At 43.1% G+C, this 19,850-nt stretch overlaps 1 protein-coding gene across 1 annotated transcript in view; it reads left to right on the forward strand.

Moving 5' to 3' along the window:
• The window catches only part of UNC13A (unc-13 homolog A), a 90,625-nt gene that overhangs the window by 2,743 nt on the left and 68,032 nt on the right, over positions 1-19,850 (forward strand). The window contains exons 2-8 of the mRNA XM_060785197.2: positions 12,041-12,070; positions 12,296-12,395; positions 13,121-13,238; positions 15,362-15,485; positions 15,612-15,685; positions 16,024-16,057; positions 17,320-17,355. Coding sequence (XP_060641180.2) covers positions 12,041-12,070; positions 12,296-12,395; positions 13,121-13,238; positions 15,362-15,485; positions 15,612-15,685; positions 16,024-16,057; positions 17,320-17,355 — 516 coding nt within the window. The remainder of the gene's footprint in view (positions 1-12,040; positions 12,071-12,295; positions 12,396-13,120; positions 13,239-15,361; positions 15,486-15,611; positions 15,686-16,023; positions 16,058-17,319; positions 17,356-19,850) is intronic.

Consider the following 19,850-nt stretch of genomic DNA (forward strand, 5'->3'; position numbering starts at 1 on the left):
TCCTCATTTCTTTCCTTCCATCTCCTTCCTCCTTTCTTTCTCTCCTTTTCTTCTCCGCTACCGCTTCCCCTTCTTCTTCCTTCCCCTCTTCCTCCTTTTGCTCTTTTTTCCTATTCTTCCTCCTCCTCCTCCTCATTCTTTCTCTCTTTCCTCCTTTCTTCTTCTCCTTTCTCCTCTTCTTATTCTTTCTCTTCCTCCTCCTCCTTCCTTCCTCCTTCCTCCTCCTCCTCTTCCTCTTCCTTCTTTTCTTTCACTTCTCCTCATTCTACCTTTTCCTGTTCTCCTTCCTCCTCCTCTACTTTCTCTTTTCCTCCATCTCCTCCTTCTCCCTCCTCCTTCTCCTCTTTCCCCTTTTCTTCTTCTTCCTCCTCTTCTTTCTGTCCCTCCTCCTCATTCCTTCTCCTCGTTCCTGTTTTATTCTTCCTCCTCGTCCTCCTCTTCTTACTTCCTCTTCTTCTTCTTTCTGTTCCCCGTTCCTTCCTTCCTTCTTCCTCCTCTTTCTCTTCTTTCTTATCACCTCCCTGTACCTTCTCCTATTCTCCTTCCTCCTTCTCTTCGTCTTTCCCTTCTTTTGCTTCTCCCCCTTCTTCCTTCTCCTGTTCTCCTTGCCTCCTCCTCCTCATTCCTCCTCCTCTTCCCCTTCTTTTTTCTCCTCCATTCTTTCCCTCCATCTTGTTCCTGCTGTTCTTTCTTTCTCTCTGTCTCCTCATCCTCCTCCTCCTTTCGTTTCCATCCCTCCCTCCTCTTCTTTAATAAACTAATAATAATAAACTTTATTTATATCCCGCCCCCTCTCCCAAAGGATTTTTTCTTTTCTTCTCCCTTCTTCCCTTTCTCTTCTTCCTTTTTTTCTGCTCTTCTTTCCTTTCTTTCTTGTCCCCTGCTCATTCCTTCTCCTGTTCTCCTTCCTTCTGCTGTTCCTCTTCTTTCTTCCCTCCTCTCTCCTCCTTCCTCCTTCTCTTCCTTCTCCTTCTTCCTTCTGTTATTTCTTTTCTTCCTTGTGTTCTCCTCCTCCTCATTCCACATCCTCTTTCCCCTTCTTCTTACGCCTCCTCTCCTCCTTTCCTTCTCTTCCTCTTTCTTTCTCTTCTGTCTTCTTTATCTTCTGCTTCCCATCTTCTTCCTTCCTTCTCTTTCCCTTCCTTCTTCTTTCTCCTCTTCTTTACTTCTTTCTCTTCCTTGACTCTTCTTCATTTCATCACCTTTTCCTTCCTTCCTTCCTTCCTTCCTTCCTTCCTTCCTTTCGCTTCCTCTTCTTCCTTGTGTTCTTCTTCCTCCTCCCTTTTCCTCTTCTCCCCTCCTCCTCCTTTTATTCTTTCCATCTCCTTTCTCCTCTCCTTTCTCTTCTTTCCCCTCTTCTTTCTCCTTTTCCTATTTCTTCTTTTTTCTCCTCTTTTCTCCCTCCTTATTTCTCTTCTTCCTTATGTACTCCTCCTTCTGATTCCTTCTACCCTTTCCCCTTCGCTTTCTTTCTTTCCTTCTCCTCATACTCCTACTTTCTCTTCTGTCCTCTCTTCCTCCTTCCTTCTCCTCTTCCCCTTTCATCTTCTCCCTCCTTTTTCTCTTCTTCTTCTCTTCTTTCTCTTCCTCCTATTATTTCCTCCCTTCCTCCTCCTCCTCCCTTATCTTTCCCCAGTCCTTCTTCTTCCATTCTCTCCTTCTCCCTCCTCTTCTTTCTTGTGTTCTCCTTTTTCTCCTCCCATTTCTTCTTCTCCCTTCTTCATCCCCTCCAATCTTTCTCTCCATTTCCTTCTTCCTCTTCTTTCCTTCTCTTCTCATTCTCCTCTTTTCCCTTCTTCTTTCTCCTCTTCTCCTTTCTTCTTCTTCTTCTTCTTCTTCTTCTTCTTCTTCAATTTTCTTCCTCTTTTTTCTCTTCTTTATTTCGCTTCCTTCTCCCTTTTTTCTTCCCCTTGTTTTTCCTCCTCCTTTTTCTCTCTGTCTCCTCCTCCCCTTTCTTCTTCTTCCTCTTCTTCTCTTCCTCTTCTTTCTCTTGCTATTTCTTTTCTTCCTTGTGTTCTCCTCCTCCTCTTTCCCCTTCTTTTCTTCTTCTTTCATACTTTCATTATTTCTCTCCTTCTCTTCCTATCTCTTCCCTCCTGTCCTCCCTCTTTCTTTCTTTCTTTCTTTCTTTCTTCTCATTCTCCAAGCGCTGTGCCAATGAACAATAATAGCCCTTTTTCAAAATTCTGGGCTACTGGATTCATCTTCCTTTCTCGTCATTCATATATATATGAGAGAATGACCCAATTGTCCACTCGGTTTCATTAGCAGCCCAGCAGGGATTTCTAGTTCAGTCCTTCTCTTCGCTTCAGTAAAGAACAGGTCTATTATTTGGTCCAGGAGCTTTATATGAAAGAACAGCATTGAATGCAGACTATATATATATATAATATCTCTCTTTTTAAACTGCTGTGCCAAGGCGGAGCTGAACCAAACTCAGCGAAGGCTTTTGGGTCACGAATGCTATTATTATTTTAAAAAAGCATTGACTCACCGCAGAGTCAGAAGGCACCATCCAATCCCTCCCAACAGATGGCCTCCCTTCCTTCCCTTCCTTCCCTTTATTTCCTTCTTTCCTTCCTTCTTTCCTTCTTTTTTCCTCCTTCCTTCCTGTTCTTCCTTCCTTTCTTCCTTTTCTTTCTTTCTTTCCTTCCTTCCTTCACTTCCTTTCTTCCTTTTCTTTCTTTCTTTCCTCCTTCCTTCCTACCTTTCTTTCCTTCTTGTTCTTCGTCCTTCTTTCCCTCCTGCCCTTTTTCCTTCCTTCTTTTCTTCTTCCTTTATTTCCTTTCTTCTTTCCTTCTTCCTTTCTTCCTTCCTTCTCCCTTTCCTTCCCTCCCTCCCTTTCTTTCCTTCCTTCTTCCTTCTTTCCTTCTTCTCTTAGTTTCCTTCCTTCTTTTCTTCTTCCTCCCTCCCTCACTCCTTTATTTCTTTTATTCCTTCTTTCATCCTTTCCTTCTTTTCTTTCTTCCTTCTTTCTGTGGTTTTAAACTTTGAATATGTTTTAATGGTTTTTAACTGGGAAATTTTTAAAAATACTGTTTCTATTTAATCCTGTTTGCAAAGGTATGTTGATGCTTTTTATGTTAACCCCCTTTGAGTCTCCTGTGCGGGAGATAAGGCAGGGTATAAATAAATACAATAATAAATAATAATAATCCCACTTCATCGACATTCTCAGGCTCATAGATGAATAGGGCTATGGAATCAAAGACTCCTCCAGTTGGGAAGGAACCCCCAAAGGCCATCCAGTCCAACCCCTTTTTACTATTGAAACACACAATCAAAGCCCTCCCGAAAGATGGCCACCTAGCCCTGTTTAAGAGTTCCAGAGTTGGACGAGAACCCCAAAGGCCATCCAGTCTGACTCCATTTCTGCTAGGCAGGAGGATACCATCCATCTGATCCTTCCCAACAGATGGCCATCCCAACTTCTGCTTCAAAATCAGAGCCATTTTGGACCCTTTGGGGGCCTGGAAAAGAATCGCTACAGCTTAAGCAAAAGATGTCTCGGTTTCTCTCCTTCCCCCGGTTGTCATCACATTGGTGCTATTTTTGGGTTTGGCTTGTAAAAAAAATTAAGTCACAGACGTCGGCGGGGAGGGTTCAGCTGCGAGCTGGATCAAGCAAACCTGTGGATTGCATGGAGGAGACAGAAATAGATCTCTCTTTCTCTTCTTCCCAAAGATGGTTGAAAGACATTATTATTATTAAAAAGGCAAAGGCTGGATGGCCATCTATTGGGGGTGCATTGATTGTGCTTTTCATGCATGGCAGAATCAAGGAGGTCGGACTGGATGGCCCCTGGGGTTGTTCCTACTACTACTACTATTATTACTAGCTTGGGTGCCCAGCATTGCCCAAGGTATTTGAAAATGTCAATTTTTAATTGTACAAAATGCATAAGATGAACTACAACTCCCATTACGCCAGGTTCACCCCGATAACCTCCATCAGTACTTAAAGCTTGTTATGCTGGGCACGTTTGCTCTACATGCATCATCATTGGAGTTCAGAGTACTCTCTGGCTTTAGGGTGAGTTACAACTCCCACAGTAGTGAGTCAGTCCCCTCAAACCCCTCCATTAGGTTGAGTTAGTCATGGGGTTCTGTCAGGCAAACTTGGTCCAGGTCCATCATTGGTGGAGGTCACTGTTTCTCTGGTTGTGGGTAAACTACTCCCAGAAAGGAAGTCCAGTTCCCCCCAAACCCTCCCAGTAATCAAATTTCAGTATATCAGGTTTGTGTGCCAAGTTTGGTCCAGATCCATCGGTGTTTGGGTTCACATTGCTCTCTGAATGTAGATGAACTACAACTCCCTCAAATCAAGGTGAATTTTCCCCCAAGACCTCTAGTATTTTTTGCTGGTTATGGGGGCTCTATGTGCCAAGTTCGGGTGTGCCAGCTTTGGTGGAGTTCAGAGTGCTCCTTGAATGCAGGCGAACTATAAATCCCAGTACCTACAACTCCAAAATGTCCAGGCCAATTCCCTTCAACACCCACCAGTATTCAAATTTGGGTGTATCGGGTATGCATGCTAAGTTTGGTCCAGATCCATCATTGTTTGGGTTCACAGTGCGCTCTGGATATAAGTGAACTACAACTCCTATAAATCCCACCAAAGATTTGATCATGGGGGTTCTGTGTGCCAAGTTAGTCCCAGATCCATTGTTGGTGGAGTTCAGAGTGCTCTTAGATTGCAGGTGAACCATACATCCCAGGACCTACAGCACCTAGAAATCACGATGAATTCTCCCTAAACAAACCTCTCTAGTATGTACAGTTGCCGATCAATTCCTCTGTTTGCTGTGTGCCACAGAAAAGGAGAGGCAGCGGGCGGGGTCATGGACATTCCACACCAATGGAGAGAGTCAGAAACACTGGGATGTCTGTGGTGGAGGAAACACATGAAATCTCAGATGAAATTGTCCCCGTATGAAAGTTTTCATTTGGGTGGTGAGCAGTATGGTGTTTGTGGAGGACATTAGCAGGGCTCTTGGACATGTTCATGGCACTCACGATAACCTGCAATGTCATTGGAGGAAGGGCCATTGGTGTCTCCTGATTGGTGGGAGCTATAGTTTTTTGTGGGGGAAGAGCTTGTCTGTGTAAGAGGATACCCCAGCCACATACATATTTCCACTTTTAAGATGTTTAAAGATTATTTAAGATGTTTAAAGATGGCCCCTAGGGTTGCTCTATTATTATTATTATTATTATTATTATTATTATTATTATTGCAAGAGCTGGATGGTCATCTGTTAAGGGTACTTTGATTGTGCCTTTCCTGCATGGCAGAATAAAGAGGGTTGAACTGGATGGCCTCTGGAGTCTTCAACTGAAATAATGTTAAGTTTAGTTGGTTTGAATGGATTCGTAGAAGGGATTTGGACTTGTTTCCGCAACAGTTAAGGCTGGGTTTGGATTCCTCGCCAGTCTATTTTTTTTCTTTTATCATGTGCCGCTGTTTTATAACAGGATCCAACCTGTTTCTCCGCCAGGATTTTTTGGAACAGTTTGGCTTTGGAAATGGGCCCAAGACTGGCACCCCAAAAAGCTGCCCAAAAGAGCTTTAAAATCACCATAGAAAGAACCAGAGGGGCCTAGCTTTAAATTGAACCTCCAAAGGCCATCCAGTCCAACCTAATGTGGCCATACAGGAATACATTGAGTTGGAAGGGACTCCAGAGATCATCTAGTCCAACCTAATGTGGCCATACAGGAATACAATGAGTTGGAAGGGACCCCAGAGATCATCCAGTCCATCCTAATGTGGCCAGATAAGAATACATTGAGCTGGAAGGGATCCCAGAGGCATCGAGGCTATTCTAATGTAACCAGATAGGAAGACATTGAGTTGGAAGGCACTTCAGAGATCATCTAGTCCAACCTAATGTAGTCAGATAGGAAGACATTGAGTTGGAAGGGACTCCAGAAATAATCTAATTCATCCTAATGTGGCCAGATAGGAAGACATTGAATCATAGATCCCAAAAGTCATCCAGTCCAACCCTAGGAAGACACAACCTGACCCCTCCTAACAGAAGGCCACCAGTTCTGAAACATTCTTCTTTGTTGTTGTTGTTTATTCGTTCAGTCTCTTCCAGCCCAGGCCAGAGCTCCCTATTGGCCGGGACCACCCCCAGCTCCTCCCAGCTCCAGCCAGTCCCTTCAAGGATCCTATCCATCCATCTTGCCCTTGGTTGCCCCCTCTTCCTTTTTCCTTCCATTTTCCCCAACATCATTCTCTTCTCTAAGCATTCCCGGAGCACCCAGTTGCACAGTGGGTTAAACCGCTGAGCTGCTGAGCTTGTTGACCAAAAGGTTGCAGGTTCGAATCCGGGGAGTGGCGTGAACTTCCACTGTCAGCCCCAGCTTCTGCCAAGCTAGCAGTTCGAAATCATGCAAATGTGAGTAGATCGATAGGTACCACTCCGGCGGGAAGGTAACAGTCCTCTATGCAGTCATGACCTTGGAGGTGTCTATGGACAACACCGGCTCTTCGGCTTAGAAATGGAGATGAGAACCAACCCCGAGAGTCGGGCACGACTGGACTTAATGTCAGGGGACAACCTTTACCTTTACCTAAGCTTTCCTGTCTTCTCATTATGTGGCCAGAGGACTTCATCTTTGCCCCTAATGAGCAGTTGGGTATGGACTGGTTGGATCTTCTTGCGGTACAAGGCACTCTCAGAACTTTCCTCCAACACCACAGTTCAAAAGCATCTCTCTTCCTTCGTTCAGCCTTCCTTATGGTCCAACTCTCGCATCCATAGGTTACTACGAGGAATATCATTGCTTTGACTATGCGGATCTTTGTTGCCAGCGTGATGTCTCTACTCGTCACTATTTTATCGAGATTGGTCCTTGCTCTCCTCCCAAGAAGGAAGCGTCTTCTGATTTCCTGCCCACAGTCTGCGTCTGAAGTCATCTTCCCTTTACTCTTTACTCTTTTATCGAGATTGGTCATTCTTCTTCGTAAGCTTCTTCTTCGTCTCAGCAAAATGCATTAATGAATCAATATAGTGGTAATAATGCCTTCCTCTTTGCCTCTTGGCCTGCTTCGGCACGAAGAAGCGCTCTGTCACGCTGACGACGGCTGGGAAGTAGGTCAACTGTTTTCCCAGAAGCGAGCAAAGGAGTGGATTGTGCTGAGCCGACGTGCAAGCAAGCCGAGGAGGGAGGCGAGAGAAGGACTCGCTCAGATTTGTGCAAGGCACAACCCGATTCCTTCTGACAGATAGCCATCCAGCATCTGCTCTCGAAACCGCTCATACCATTAGGAAATTCTTCCTAATATTGCTAAATATCTTCTCTTTGCTGGTCCAGTCATCCAGGAATCCTGGGAGTTATAGCTTTTGGGGCAGAGAAGGCGAAAAACCTTGGGAAACTGCAGCTCCCAGGATGCCATAGCTGTTCCAAGGGTAGTCCAACTGCATTCATTTGCAATGTCAATGCCGAATTAGTTAGGAGAGGCAGGTAACAAATCAAATGTATTTATCGTCATTTATTTATTTCAGGCATTAATACCCCGCCCTTCTTGACCTCCAAGGAGGGACTCAGAACGGCTTCCAAACAGACAACAATTCAATGCCAAGCATGATATAAACACATAATAAATACATCCATCTATATAAATAAAATGTAATGTTCATTTGTGGGATTAACATAACTCAAAAACCACTGGACGAATTGACACGAAATTTTAACACAATACACCTAACAGTCCAGCAAGTGTTCATCACCCCTAAAAATACAACCCCCTTGAGCAGAACAAACTTAAAACCCCAAAAATGCACCACACACACACACACACACACACACACACTCATATACATAAACACATGCACACATACATATGTTATGTTATTGTTTTACTGTTTTGTTGATTTTAATTGCTTGTATTGTTGTTGTTATTGCTTGTATTATTGTTGTGTTCTGGGCTCAGCCTCATGTAAACTGCACCGAGTCCCCTGGGGAGATGGTAGCAGGGTATAAATAAAGTTTATTATTATTATTATTATTATTATTATTATTATTATTATTGAGTATTAATAAGAATATTGATAGTATTATGTTTTATATGATATGATAATAATATTATATATTAATTATGGTATATTAATTATTAATTGATTATAACACTATGTTACACTTATCCCAAAATGCTCTCTAGAAGGAGCACTTCCCAATTAATTTTTGGGGCTCAAAGCTGGGCATTAGTAATAATATAATATGTCATATTATATTATAATATAATAACATTATATTAATTATCATATAATATATTACTAATAATTAATAATAACACCACGTAACGGTTATTTATTTATTTATTTATAACATTTCTACACCATCCTTCTCAACCTCCGAAGAGGGAGTCAGGATGGCTTCCAACAGGCAACTATTTGATGCCGACAAAATATAATAACACAACACAAAATACAATTAGCACACATTAAAAACAGTTATAAATATACATTAAAACAGTTCGCTGATTCAAATCGTCATCCAAATCAGTCCATTGCGGTTCACTAAAACCGTCTCTTAAATAACATTTTATACATTCCTTAGTTATGTATCACCCATTACCCCCCCCCCCCCCGCCCTCTCTTCAGGGGGAGTGTAACCCCATCAAGCACAAAATGCTTGCTTATCCCAAAATGCCCTCTAGAGGGATGACTTCCAACACATTTGGGGCTCAAACCTGGGCATCAAGCCACAAGGAGAGGTGGATAATAAATTATTACTACTTATTCTACTTGCTTGGGTGCCCAATGTTGCCCGGGTTATTTGAAAAAGTCAATTTTTAATTATACAAAATGTATAAGGTTGTGGGTGAACTACAACTCCCATCATGCCAGTTTAATCCCCTGAAACTCCACCAATACTTCAAGTTTGTTATGTTGGGGAAGGTTGCTCTAGATGCATAATCGGTGGGGTTCAGTGTGCTCTCTGGCTGTAGAGTAAACTACAACTCTCACTATGGTAAGTCAGTCCCCTCCAATCCCTCAAGTAGATTGAGTTAGTCATGGGGGTTCTGTGTGCTAAGTTTGGTCCAGGTACGTCATTGGTGGAGGTCACCGTTTCTTTGGTTGTGGGTGAACTACAACTCCCAAAAGGAAGGTTAGTTCCCCCCAAACCCCTCCAGTAATCAAATTTTGTCATATCAGGTCTTTGTGCCAAGTTTGGTCCACATTCATCGGTGTTTATATGCACACTGCTCTGGATGTAGGTGAACTACAACTCCTCCAATTCAAGGAGAACTTTCCCCAAAGATCTCAGTATTTTTGCTGGTCATGGGGGCTCTTTGTGCCAAGTTTGGTCCAATTCTATCTTTGGTGGAGTTCAGAGGACTCGTTGATTGCAGGTGAACTATACATCCCAGTACCTAAAACTCTCAAGGCCAATTCTCCTCAAAACCCACCAGTATGCAAATGTGGGCATATCGGGTATGCATGCCAAGTTTGGTCCAGATCCATCATTGTTTGGGTCCATAGTGCGCTCTGGATGTAGGTGAACTACACCTCCTAGAAATCTCTCCAAAGCCCTCCAGTATGTTTTGCTGGTCTTGGAGGTTCTTTGTGCCAAGTTAGCTCCAGGTCCATTGTTGGTGGAGTTCAGAGTGCTCTTAGATTGCAAGTGAACTATACATCCCAGGACCTACAACTCCTATAAATCATGATTAATTTCCCCCAAACCTCTCCAGTATGTTCAGTTGCTAATTAATCCTTCTATTTGCTGTGCACCATAGAAAATAATAGCAAAGGGTTAAGGGAGAGGGAGTGGGCGGGGTCATGCAAATTCCACACCAATGGAGAGAGTCAGAAACACTGGGATGTCAGTGTTGTAGTTCAGCCAGCTGAGGATGATGATGAGGGGTTTGGGGGGTGCAGGGCCTGATGCTTCTGGAGGTGCTCAGACAGATGGGATGTTGGAACAGGATGGTGATTCTCCGGTTGGGAGAATAGAGGGGGATTTGGTTGATTCTCTGTGTGAAAACAAACTGTTTTAGAAGCTGACAGGCAGAGAAGGGAGGAAGGGGGGAGTTGGACAGAGAATCAAGGCTGCTCCTGCGGGGGAAGCATTACCGGTGCAAACCGAGCCATGGGAAAAGGAGGCCGAGGCCGAAACAGCCTCCTCAAGGCCAACGGAATGCTTTCATGCATTGCTGTCCTTAATTAGAGAAAAATAGCAATAAGTATTGTCGAAGGCTTTCATGGCCAGAATCACTGGGTTGTTGTAGATTTTTTCAGACTATATGGCCATGTTCTAGAGGCATTCTCTCCTGAACATTTCGCCTGCATCTATGGCATGCATCCTCAGAGGTTGTGAGGTTTCACGACCTCACGACCTCTGAGGATGCATGCCATAGATGCAGGCGAAATGTTCAGGAGAGAATGCCTCTAGAACATGACCATATAGCCCAAAAAAACCTACAACAACTCAATAGCAATAAGGTCTCAGATCAAGCAATGCAGCAACTAGAACAAGAAGCCCCTGCCTTCTTCCTGCTCCTGTCTTGTTCCTGGTCCTATCTTAGCTTCAGGCCAAATTTTCTAGTCAAGTTTTGCTCCCAGTCTTGGGGATTTTACCATGTCTTGTTCTTTGTTTCTTGGACTACTCAAGCTCACATTTTATTCCTTGTATCTTGGATTAATCAAGCTCATGTTTGTTCCCTGCACCTTGGATTAATGTTCATGCTTTAACCTTTGCATTGGAGATCATCTCTGGCTTCTAGCTTTACATATTTGGATTTTTTACTCTTTTACTGTGTGTGCTTGAACATTAAACTATTTATTACTATGCTTGGCTTCCTGGCTTCCTGGTGAGTGCTTGAGCAAGGTGAACTCTAGCTGAGGTGCAACAGTCTGGGATGGAGGAAATATGAAATCTAGGATGGAATTGTTCCCGTATGAAAGCCTTCACTTGGGTGGTGGGCAGTGTGGCATTTGTGGCGGACATTGGCAGGGCTCTTGGACATGTTTACGATGCTCACTATAACCTGCAATGTCGTTGGAGGGAGGGCCATTGGTGTCTCCCGCGTAGTGGGAGCTGTCGCTGTTTGTGAAAGTGGGAGCCTGTCTGTGGAAGTGGACACCCCAGCCACAAACACACATACATATATTCACTTTTATTATGTGTTGAGATATAACATTATGTTTGTTCCTGGGTTATCAATGTCATTTTCTAAATGGTTCTATCATAAAAACTGCAAAATCTTTGTTTTTGGTGGCACATCCTGCTATACCGTATTTTCCCATTGTTTTTTTAATGAATCTCATTGAATTTCAACCAGTTTGACATTGTGGCAGCCACAAAAACAAAGTTCCTGGATCATAACAACTACTTTTAAAGTTAGTGTGGCACAATTATACAGGAAATAACACTTTCGAACTGGGAACATATTTCAAATTTTGTTATATATCATAACAACAACAACAACAACAACAACAACAACAACAAACTGGTGGGATCACAAGCCTGAAAAAGTTACAGAAAATGAACATGTCAAACTACTCTGGGACTTCCGAATTCAGACTGACAGTTTTGGAGCACAATACTCCTAACCCCATGATCGTGTTAAAAACAAAGTATGGATCGTCGATGTAACAAACCTAGGCAACAGCATGATTGAACTGGAAAAGCTGACACGATATGAGGATTTAAAGACTGAACTGCAAAGACTCTGGCACAAGCCAGTCAAGGTGGTCCCAGTAGTGATCGGCACACCAGGTGCATTGCCTAAAGACCTTGGCCTGCACTTGAACACAATAGGCGTTGACAAAATCACCATCTGTCAGCTGCAAAAAGGCTACCCTACTGGGATCTGCATGTATTATTCACCAATACATCACATAGTCCTAGCCACTTGGGAGGTGTCCGACGTGTGATCCAATATAACAACCAGCATAGTGATCTTGTTCGCTGTGTACTAATCTTGTTGTGTTTCAAATAATAATAATAATTCAATAATGATGCAAGTATTGCAATCATTTGTCAATGTTTGAGGCCTAACCCCTTGTTTTCTTTTCTTCTTCCAGTCAAAAAAGCCAAGTTCGATGGCCCTCAAGGTGAGTTATCATCTTCTCCTCTTTCTCTTTGCTAACAGAAACTTAGAATGGTCTATTCTTCTATGTCTTTTGGAAACGACAAAGAGATAAGGGCAACCAAAGTGGCCAGGAATAGTTTTAAAGTAGGGGGGATCGATAGATGCTGTCAATACTGATCTGAAAGAGAATGGGCGCGTCGACCTGACGTTTCTCTGTACTGATCGTGTCCCCTTTTCTCTTGGGCAGAAAAATTCAACACTTACGTGACCCTCAAAGTCCAGAATGTGAAGAGTACGACTATCGCAGTGCGCGGAAATCTTCCATGTTGGGAACAGGATTTCATGTTGTAAGTCAGCCTTTGAAAGGGGTAGCTGGAGGATCACTGGAGACTAAATTCCAGTAGGATTCATGCTTTGGAGAGGTGTTTTGGAATCAAGATTTCAATAGATCCCGTGCCTTGGAGATGTAGTTTGGAGCCAAGATTTCAATAGGATTCAATGCCTTAGAGACGTCCTCTGTCACCAAGGCTGCAATAGGATTCAGCACTTTGGAGAGATGTTCTAGCACGTAGATTTCAATAGGCTTCGGTGCCTTGGAGAGGTGTTTGGAATTAAGATTTCAATAAGATCCAGTGCCTTGAAAAGGTGTTTTGGAGCCTAGGTTTCAATAGGATTCAATGCCTTAGAGGGGTTCTCTATAAGCACAATTTCAATAGGATCCAACACTTTGGAGATGTGTTCTAGCATTTAGATTTTGATAGACTTTTGTGCCTTGGAGAGCTGTTTCGGAGCCTAGATTTCATTTTTCTTCAATGTCTTTGAGAGGTATTTTGGAACCAAGATTTCAATAGGACCCAGTGCCTTAGAGAGGTGTTTTGGAGTCTGGATTTCAATAGGATCCAGTACTTTGGAGAGGTATTTTGAAGTAGATTTCATTAGGATTCAGTGCCTTGGAGAGGTTGTCCTGGATTTTGCTTGAAAAGTTTTAGGATGGAGATGTGGAGATAAGCCTCCATGAGGTTTGCAATTTCCCCGATTTTGTCAGTCAAAGGGGCACCTGATTCTCTTGCAGTGAGATCAACCGGCTGGACCTGGGGCTGACAGTCGAAGTGTGGAACAAAGGCCTCATCTGGGACACCATGGTGGGCACAGTGTGGATTCCCCTCAGCACAATCCGGCAGTCCAACGAGGTGAGTACCATCCCATGACTTGGAGATGTCCATGTCAGGAGGGCAATGAATCCATTCCAGGTCTTGGCTAACCTTAGAAGGGCTCTCAGCAAAATCCCACACTTCAGGGATCTCCTTGAAGGCAGAGTTTGGAACCTGGAATGAATTCATGGCATCCTAGGGTTAAAAGAGATCACAAGGGCCACTCACACCATGGTATTTGCCATCCCACTGGAATGGAAACCATGAGCTACCTCTGCTTGAACATGATCCCTCTCAGCTATGTTGTGGGGAGACAACTGTCCTGGTGAATGTAGTCTTGGGGTGGGCTTCAAGTTTCTACTCCCAAGAGCAGAACCCTCTTAAAATAATGTGTTCTTTGAGCAGCTTGAAAGGACCTGTTGACTTTGAACCTTGGAGAGATTTCTTGAAGGAGCCCACTGACTCAGAGCCTTGGAGAGCTTTCTTAAAGCTACTCGTTGACTCAGAGTCTTGGAGAGTTTTTTTTGAAAGGAACCCATTGACTCAGATCCTTGGAGAGGTTTCTCAAAGGAACCCATTTGTTTAGAGGTTTGGAGAATTCACTTGAGAGAACTCATTGAGTCGGAACCTCGGAGAGTTCTCTCAAAGCAACTAATTCACCAGGTGCCTTGAAGTGCTCTCTTGAAGGACCTCGTTGACTCAGAGCTTTGGCGAGCTTCCTTGAAGGAACCCATTTGTTAAGGGCCTTGGAAAACTCCTTTGAAGGAATCCATTGTCTCGATGTTTTGGAGAGCTCTCCGGAAGGAAACCATTGACTCAGCCCACATTCACACAGCTGTATAAAATCCACATTGAACAGGATTATGTAGCAGTGTGGACTCAGATAACCGAGTTCAAAGCAGATATTGTGGATTATCTGCCTTGATATTCTGGATTATGTGGCAGTGTAGAAGGGCCCTTAGAGCCTTGGGAAGCTTTCTGGAAGGAACCCATTGGCCCAGTGCCTTGGAGAGATCTCTCAAAGCAACAAATTCACTGACTGCCATGGAGAGCTTCCTTGAAGGAACCCAATGACTCAGAGCCTTGGAGAGCTCTCTCAAAGCAACTAAGCCACCGAATGTCTTGGAGAGCTCTCTTGAAGTAACTCATTGGTCCAGTGCCTTGGAGAGTTCTCTCAATGCAATTAATTCACTGACTGCCATGGAGCGCTCTCTTGAATGAACTCATTGACCTGGAGGCTTGGGGAGCTCTCTCAAAGCAACGACTCCACCGGATGCCTTGGAGACATCTCTTGAAGGAACCCAATGACTTGGAGCCTCGGAGAGTTCTTTCAAAGCAGCTAATTCATTGTGTTGTTGAAAGCTTTCATGGCTAGAATCACTGGGTTGCTGTGAGTTTTCCGGGCTGTATAGCCATGTTCCAAAAGCATTCTCTCCTGACTTTTCACCTGCATCTATAGCAAGGCATACCCAGAAGTTTGGATTTGGTTGTGTCAGGAGCGACTTGAGAAACTGCAAGTTGCTTCTGGTGTGAGAGAAAGGGCCGTCTGTAAGGACGTTGCCCAGGGGACACCTGGATGTTTTGATGTTTTATCATTCTTGTGGGAGGCTTCTCTCGTGACCCCGCATGAGGAGCTGGAGCTGATAGAGGAAGCTCATCCGTGCTCTCCCCAGATTCGAACCTGCGACCTGTTGGTCTTCAGTCCTGCCAGCACGGGTTTAACCCACTGCGCCACCGGGGGCTCCATACTCAGAAGTTGCCTGCTATAGATGCAGGCAAAATGTCAGGAGAGAATGCTTCTGGAACATGGCCATACATCCCAGAAAACTCACAGAAACACAACTAATTCATTGGATGCCCTAGAGAGCTTCATTGAAGGAATTGGTGTAATGCTTTGGAGAGCTCTTTTGAAGGAACCCATTAACTCTTAGAGCTTTTGAGAGCTTTCTTGAAGGAACCCATTGGTTCAGAGCTTTGGAAAACTCAGTTGAAAGAACCCTTTGGATCAATGCTTTGGAGAGTTCTCTTGAGGGAAACCCATTGACTTAGAGCCTTGGAAAACACCCTTGAAGGACTCAATTAACTTATGAGCCTTGAAGCCTTACTGGGTCAACCGTTGGTCTTGTGATATCCGTACACCCTTCAATGTCCTGTCCTCACAGGACGGCCCCGGCGTGTGGCTGACCCTCGACTCCCACGTCATCATGACGGACAATGAAATCTCCGGGACCAAGGACCCCACATTCCACCGCATCCTTCTGGACACCCGCTTTGAGCTCCCACTCGGTAGGCAAGCTCCCTCAGAATGCCAAGAGATGGAGGAGAAGTGTGAAATAAAATGCTATTCACGTGAACAATACAATCTTGGGGAGGCGGTACTGTTTATTTCACCTTCTATCTCTCGTCTTTTAGACATTCCCGAAGAAGAAGCGCGGTATTGGGTCAAAGAGCTGGAACGGCTCAACGCAATGCGGGACCAAGATGATGTAAGTTTCCAGTGTGGGTGTATAATGTTACGTTTTTCCTTGTTGAAACATCGATATTGTGCCTTATCGTCACAAAAACGATTGTCCCATTTATAGAAAGTTTCAGAAAATTGTATTTTTGTTGTCATTATCATACATCTGGCTTTCCTTGTTGTGTTTTTCAATGCTCCTTCATGTGAACCAACTTGGGCCATGCCTTGGTAGAAAAACAGCATGCAAATGAAATAAATTCATTTGCAGGCTGAGTGTGAATTTATTCTGTTATTGGATGCTGATGAATTCGGTTTCTTTTTTCCCCAACCTGCCACCATGCGATTGATCTCATTGGGAATGAACAGGAAAAACCACTTCCGGTACCCGGCTCACAGTGCTGTAAGTAAAGATGGAAAGAATAATAATAATAATAATAATAATAATAATAATAATAATAATAATATAGTGGTTTTCTAATGGGAAGAATCTCTGACTGAGGAGAATCTTCGCCACTTTGAGTTTATTTTGTGCAAAATTAGAACTGGGTCAATTTGTTTAAAAAATAGTGTTTTCTGTGCAGAAAATTCACCGCAAATGACATACCTTGGACTTGCATGGGTTTTTAGCATGTGGAATAAGTCCTGAGCTACAAGTTGTGCAGTTTTCAGAGGGAGAAAAAAATGCTCAGTGTCAGAAAGAAGCGACCAATCATACCTATAGCTCTATGTCTTGGACCTGGTTGTGTGTATACAGTCAGTGCTCAATGTTTTGTGGATTTGATTGATTAATTAATTAATTAATTGAAAAAATAATTAATATTTAATTAACTTATATTATTTTATGAATTTATATTAATTATTTGCTTATTTAATTTATAGTAAATATTTGTTTGATTAATATTAATTGATATTAATGTTTAAAGCTACAGACAATGTGGCTGCTGTTGCCCAGTTTTGGTCTAAAATTATTTAGCTGCTTGTGCTCCCTTTATCAGTTTTATACATATTTATTTATTTATTTATTTATGCAATGCTTTTGGCATGAAACAAATAAACAAATAAATAAATAAATAAATAAGATTGATCAATTAATATTAACTATTTGATTAATATTAATTATTTGATTTATAGGTATTCATTATTTGATTAATTAAATTATATTAATTATTTGATAGATATAAATTATTTGATTGGTTGATATTAATTAATTATTTGATTAATTAATTAATATATAGTTATTTGATTCTATATTATAGAGCATGACTCCATGGTCAACGTCCGCCATAGTTACACTGGAGGACTACTCTAAGATTTCTGCGATCTCTGGCTGTCTCTTGAACATATAATCCTATCCCCCACTGAGACACACACCTCATTTGGGTCTTATTACATCTTAGGTTCCAACAACGCCCATTGTCCCCAATGATAACAGACTGGGGACATAGGGGTTGCCCCCCTCGGCTTCGTTTCCCCTTCTCCCTTTGTGTCTTCTTCCCCTTCCATGTCTCCCCATCCTTTTTTAACCTCCAGAAGTCCAAGATCCCTTCCTTTCAAGCTTTAGGGTTCCTCCAAACTCCTGTTATTAGAGCAGGAAATGACTGGCTCTCCTTTGCGTGGGCTTGTCTCTTAAAGGGACATGTCTTCTTGGTTCTTTCCTTGTAGGCAACTGGAATTATTTTGGCTGGGGAGATCAACAAAGTAAGTATGCAAACCCTTTGACCTCTTCACTCCTATTCCGACTCGGACCCAGAAACACCAATGCTCAGTTTCTTCTCCTTATTGGGTTCCAAGCCGGTCTTATCCTCCCCTTTTGAGGAGAGATGGACACTAAAAGGTGGTAAAGGTGACATGGCATGATTCAACGCTAGAGATTGTTAAGTTAATTAGCTGGCCAAAGCGCTGATGCTTATCCAATTAGCTGACTTCAAAAGTTCCTGCTCCAACTGAGTGGCTTTTATCTTTAATTACATTGCAACTATTTACAATTGAGTTGAACTTACTCATTACACCTCATCGTCGAAAAAGGGAGAATGATGGCTTTCGTTGACATTCAATGCCATTATACAATTAACAAAGACAGACAGTGCATGAACAGAGGTAAAGGCTTCCCATCTTTTTCCATCTCCAGCATCTGGAGGCTGTGCTCAACTCCGGCCACGGGGAGGCGTTGTCGCACCATCTTCCATGCTGAGGAGCTTTGTTGTCCTTAGACGCTCTCCCGATCTAATTACTGGCATGTCCGCATGCGTGCCTTTTATTCCCTCCCCTACTTTTTTAATCTACTCACATTGCTGTTTTCGAAATGCTAGGTGAGGAAAAGCTGGGCTGACAGTTGGAAACTCAACCCAACCCGGGTTTGAATTGTCGACCTTTTGATCGGCAAGATTTTCTGCAGCTATTGGTTTAACCCGCTGTGCTAAAGCCCGGTTCTATATTGTTCCTCGTTAATTCAAACCCAGCCTACGGTAGTGGTAGTGACATGTAGCCTCGCTTCCTCTCTGATCTGCACATGTTCTTCGCATTCCAGTTGTTCGTGGCAGGCAGCATGGGTTTTTAACCTAACTGATACAATCATTTTCCTATAACACTGACAACCCCCTCCTTAAAAATTCAATGCTGCTAAGTATTAACTAAGGCTAAATATTTCAAAACTCAATCTATACATGGCAGTGCAGTCTGACATTTCAATTACTTTTTTCTTTTGAACTCCTGTGTCAGGTAGTTCCATAGACCCTTTTTGTTTTTTGTCTTTTCAACATTTGTTTACATTCCAAATTCAATTGCATCTTTATTTTTTTAATTTATTTCATTTGCTCTTTGTATTCTTCAGCTTACACATCCTTAGAGTGTGATATGCTTTTTAGAGAAGCATCTCGAGCTCTGAGGATTACCTGGGAAGGAATCCCACTGGAGCATTGCGGCACACCCAGATACCTGGGAGTTACCCTGGACCGTTTTCTGACATACAAGGAGCACTGCTTGAATATCAAGCAAAAAGTGAGCGCTAGAAACAATATCATATGAAAGCGGACTGGCACAACTTGGGCATCACAACCAGACAAAGTGAAGGCATCTGCCCTTGCACTTTGCTACTCTGCTGCTGTGTACGCATGCCCAGTGTGGAAGACATCTCACCATGCTAAAACAGTGGATGAGGCTCTTAATGAGACAATGACGCATTATCACTGGATGTCTGTGCCCTACACCACTGGAGAAATTACACTGCTTAACCGGTATTGCACCACCTGACATCCACCAGGAAGTAGCAGCCAACAATGAAAGGACCAAGGAAGTGACATCTCCAGGCCATCCTCTGTTCTGATATTAGCCAGCACACCAACACCTTAAATCAAGAAATGTTTTTTTAAGATCTACAGAGACACGCTCAGGAACACCTCAACAAGCGAGAGTCCAAAAATGGCAAGCTAAAACCTGGAACCTCAATCCATGGCAAATACCAAATGAGAGACTCCCTCCTAGGTACACAAAAGACTGGGCGACTTGGAAGGCACTGAACAGACTGTGCTCTGGTACCACGAGATGCAGAGCCAACCTTAAGAAATGGGGCCACAAAGTGGAGTCCATGACATGCGAGTGCAGAGAAGAGCAAACCACAGACCACCTACTGCAATGCACCCTGAGCCCTGCCACATGCACAATGGAGGACCTCTGATAGCAACACCAGAGGCACTCCAAGTGGCCAGCTACTGGTCAAAGGACATTTAATATAATGCCAAGTTTTCAAACTTTGTGGGGATTTTTGGGTGTTTGTTTTTAAAATACATTACAACTGTACCCTTGTTTCGCTCCTGATACGATAAAGCTTACACATATGCTTCAACTATGTTGCTCAAACTGGTTGACTTGCATATGTTCATTTGTACTCTCTCTTCAGCCTTTCAATGTTTCTTGCATTCTCACAACTTCATGTTTCACACTTGTATTTTTTGCTTGTCACATGTCATACCATTGGGTTGTTGTGAGTTTTCCAGGCTGTCTGGCCATGTTCCAGAAGCATTCCCTCCTGACGTTTCACCTGCATCTATGGCAGGCATCCTCAGAGGTTGTGAGGTCTGTTTTTGACCATCACCCAAGGGAGAAAAAAAAAGCACAATCAAAACCCTGGCAGACCAGAAAAAAGAATCTGCGAAGCCCACCTCCTCCAAGGTGAATGGAACCACCTCAACTGGAGA

The sequence above is a fragment of the Anolis sagrei genome, chromosome X (genome assembly GCF_037176765.1).
Source record: "Anolis sagrei isolate rAnoSag1 chromosome X, rAnoSag1.mat, whole genome shotgun sequence".
Taxonomy (NCBI): Eukaryota; Metazoa; Chordata; class Lepidosauria; order Squamata; family Dactyloidae; genus Anolis; species Anolis sagrei.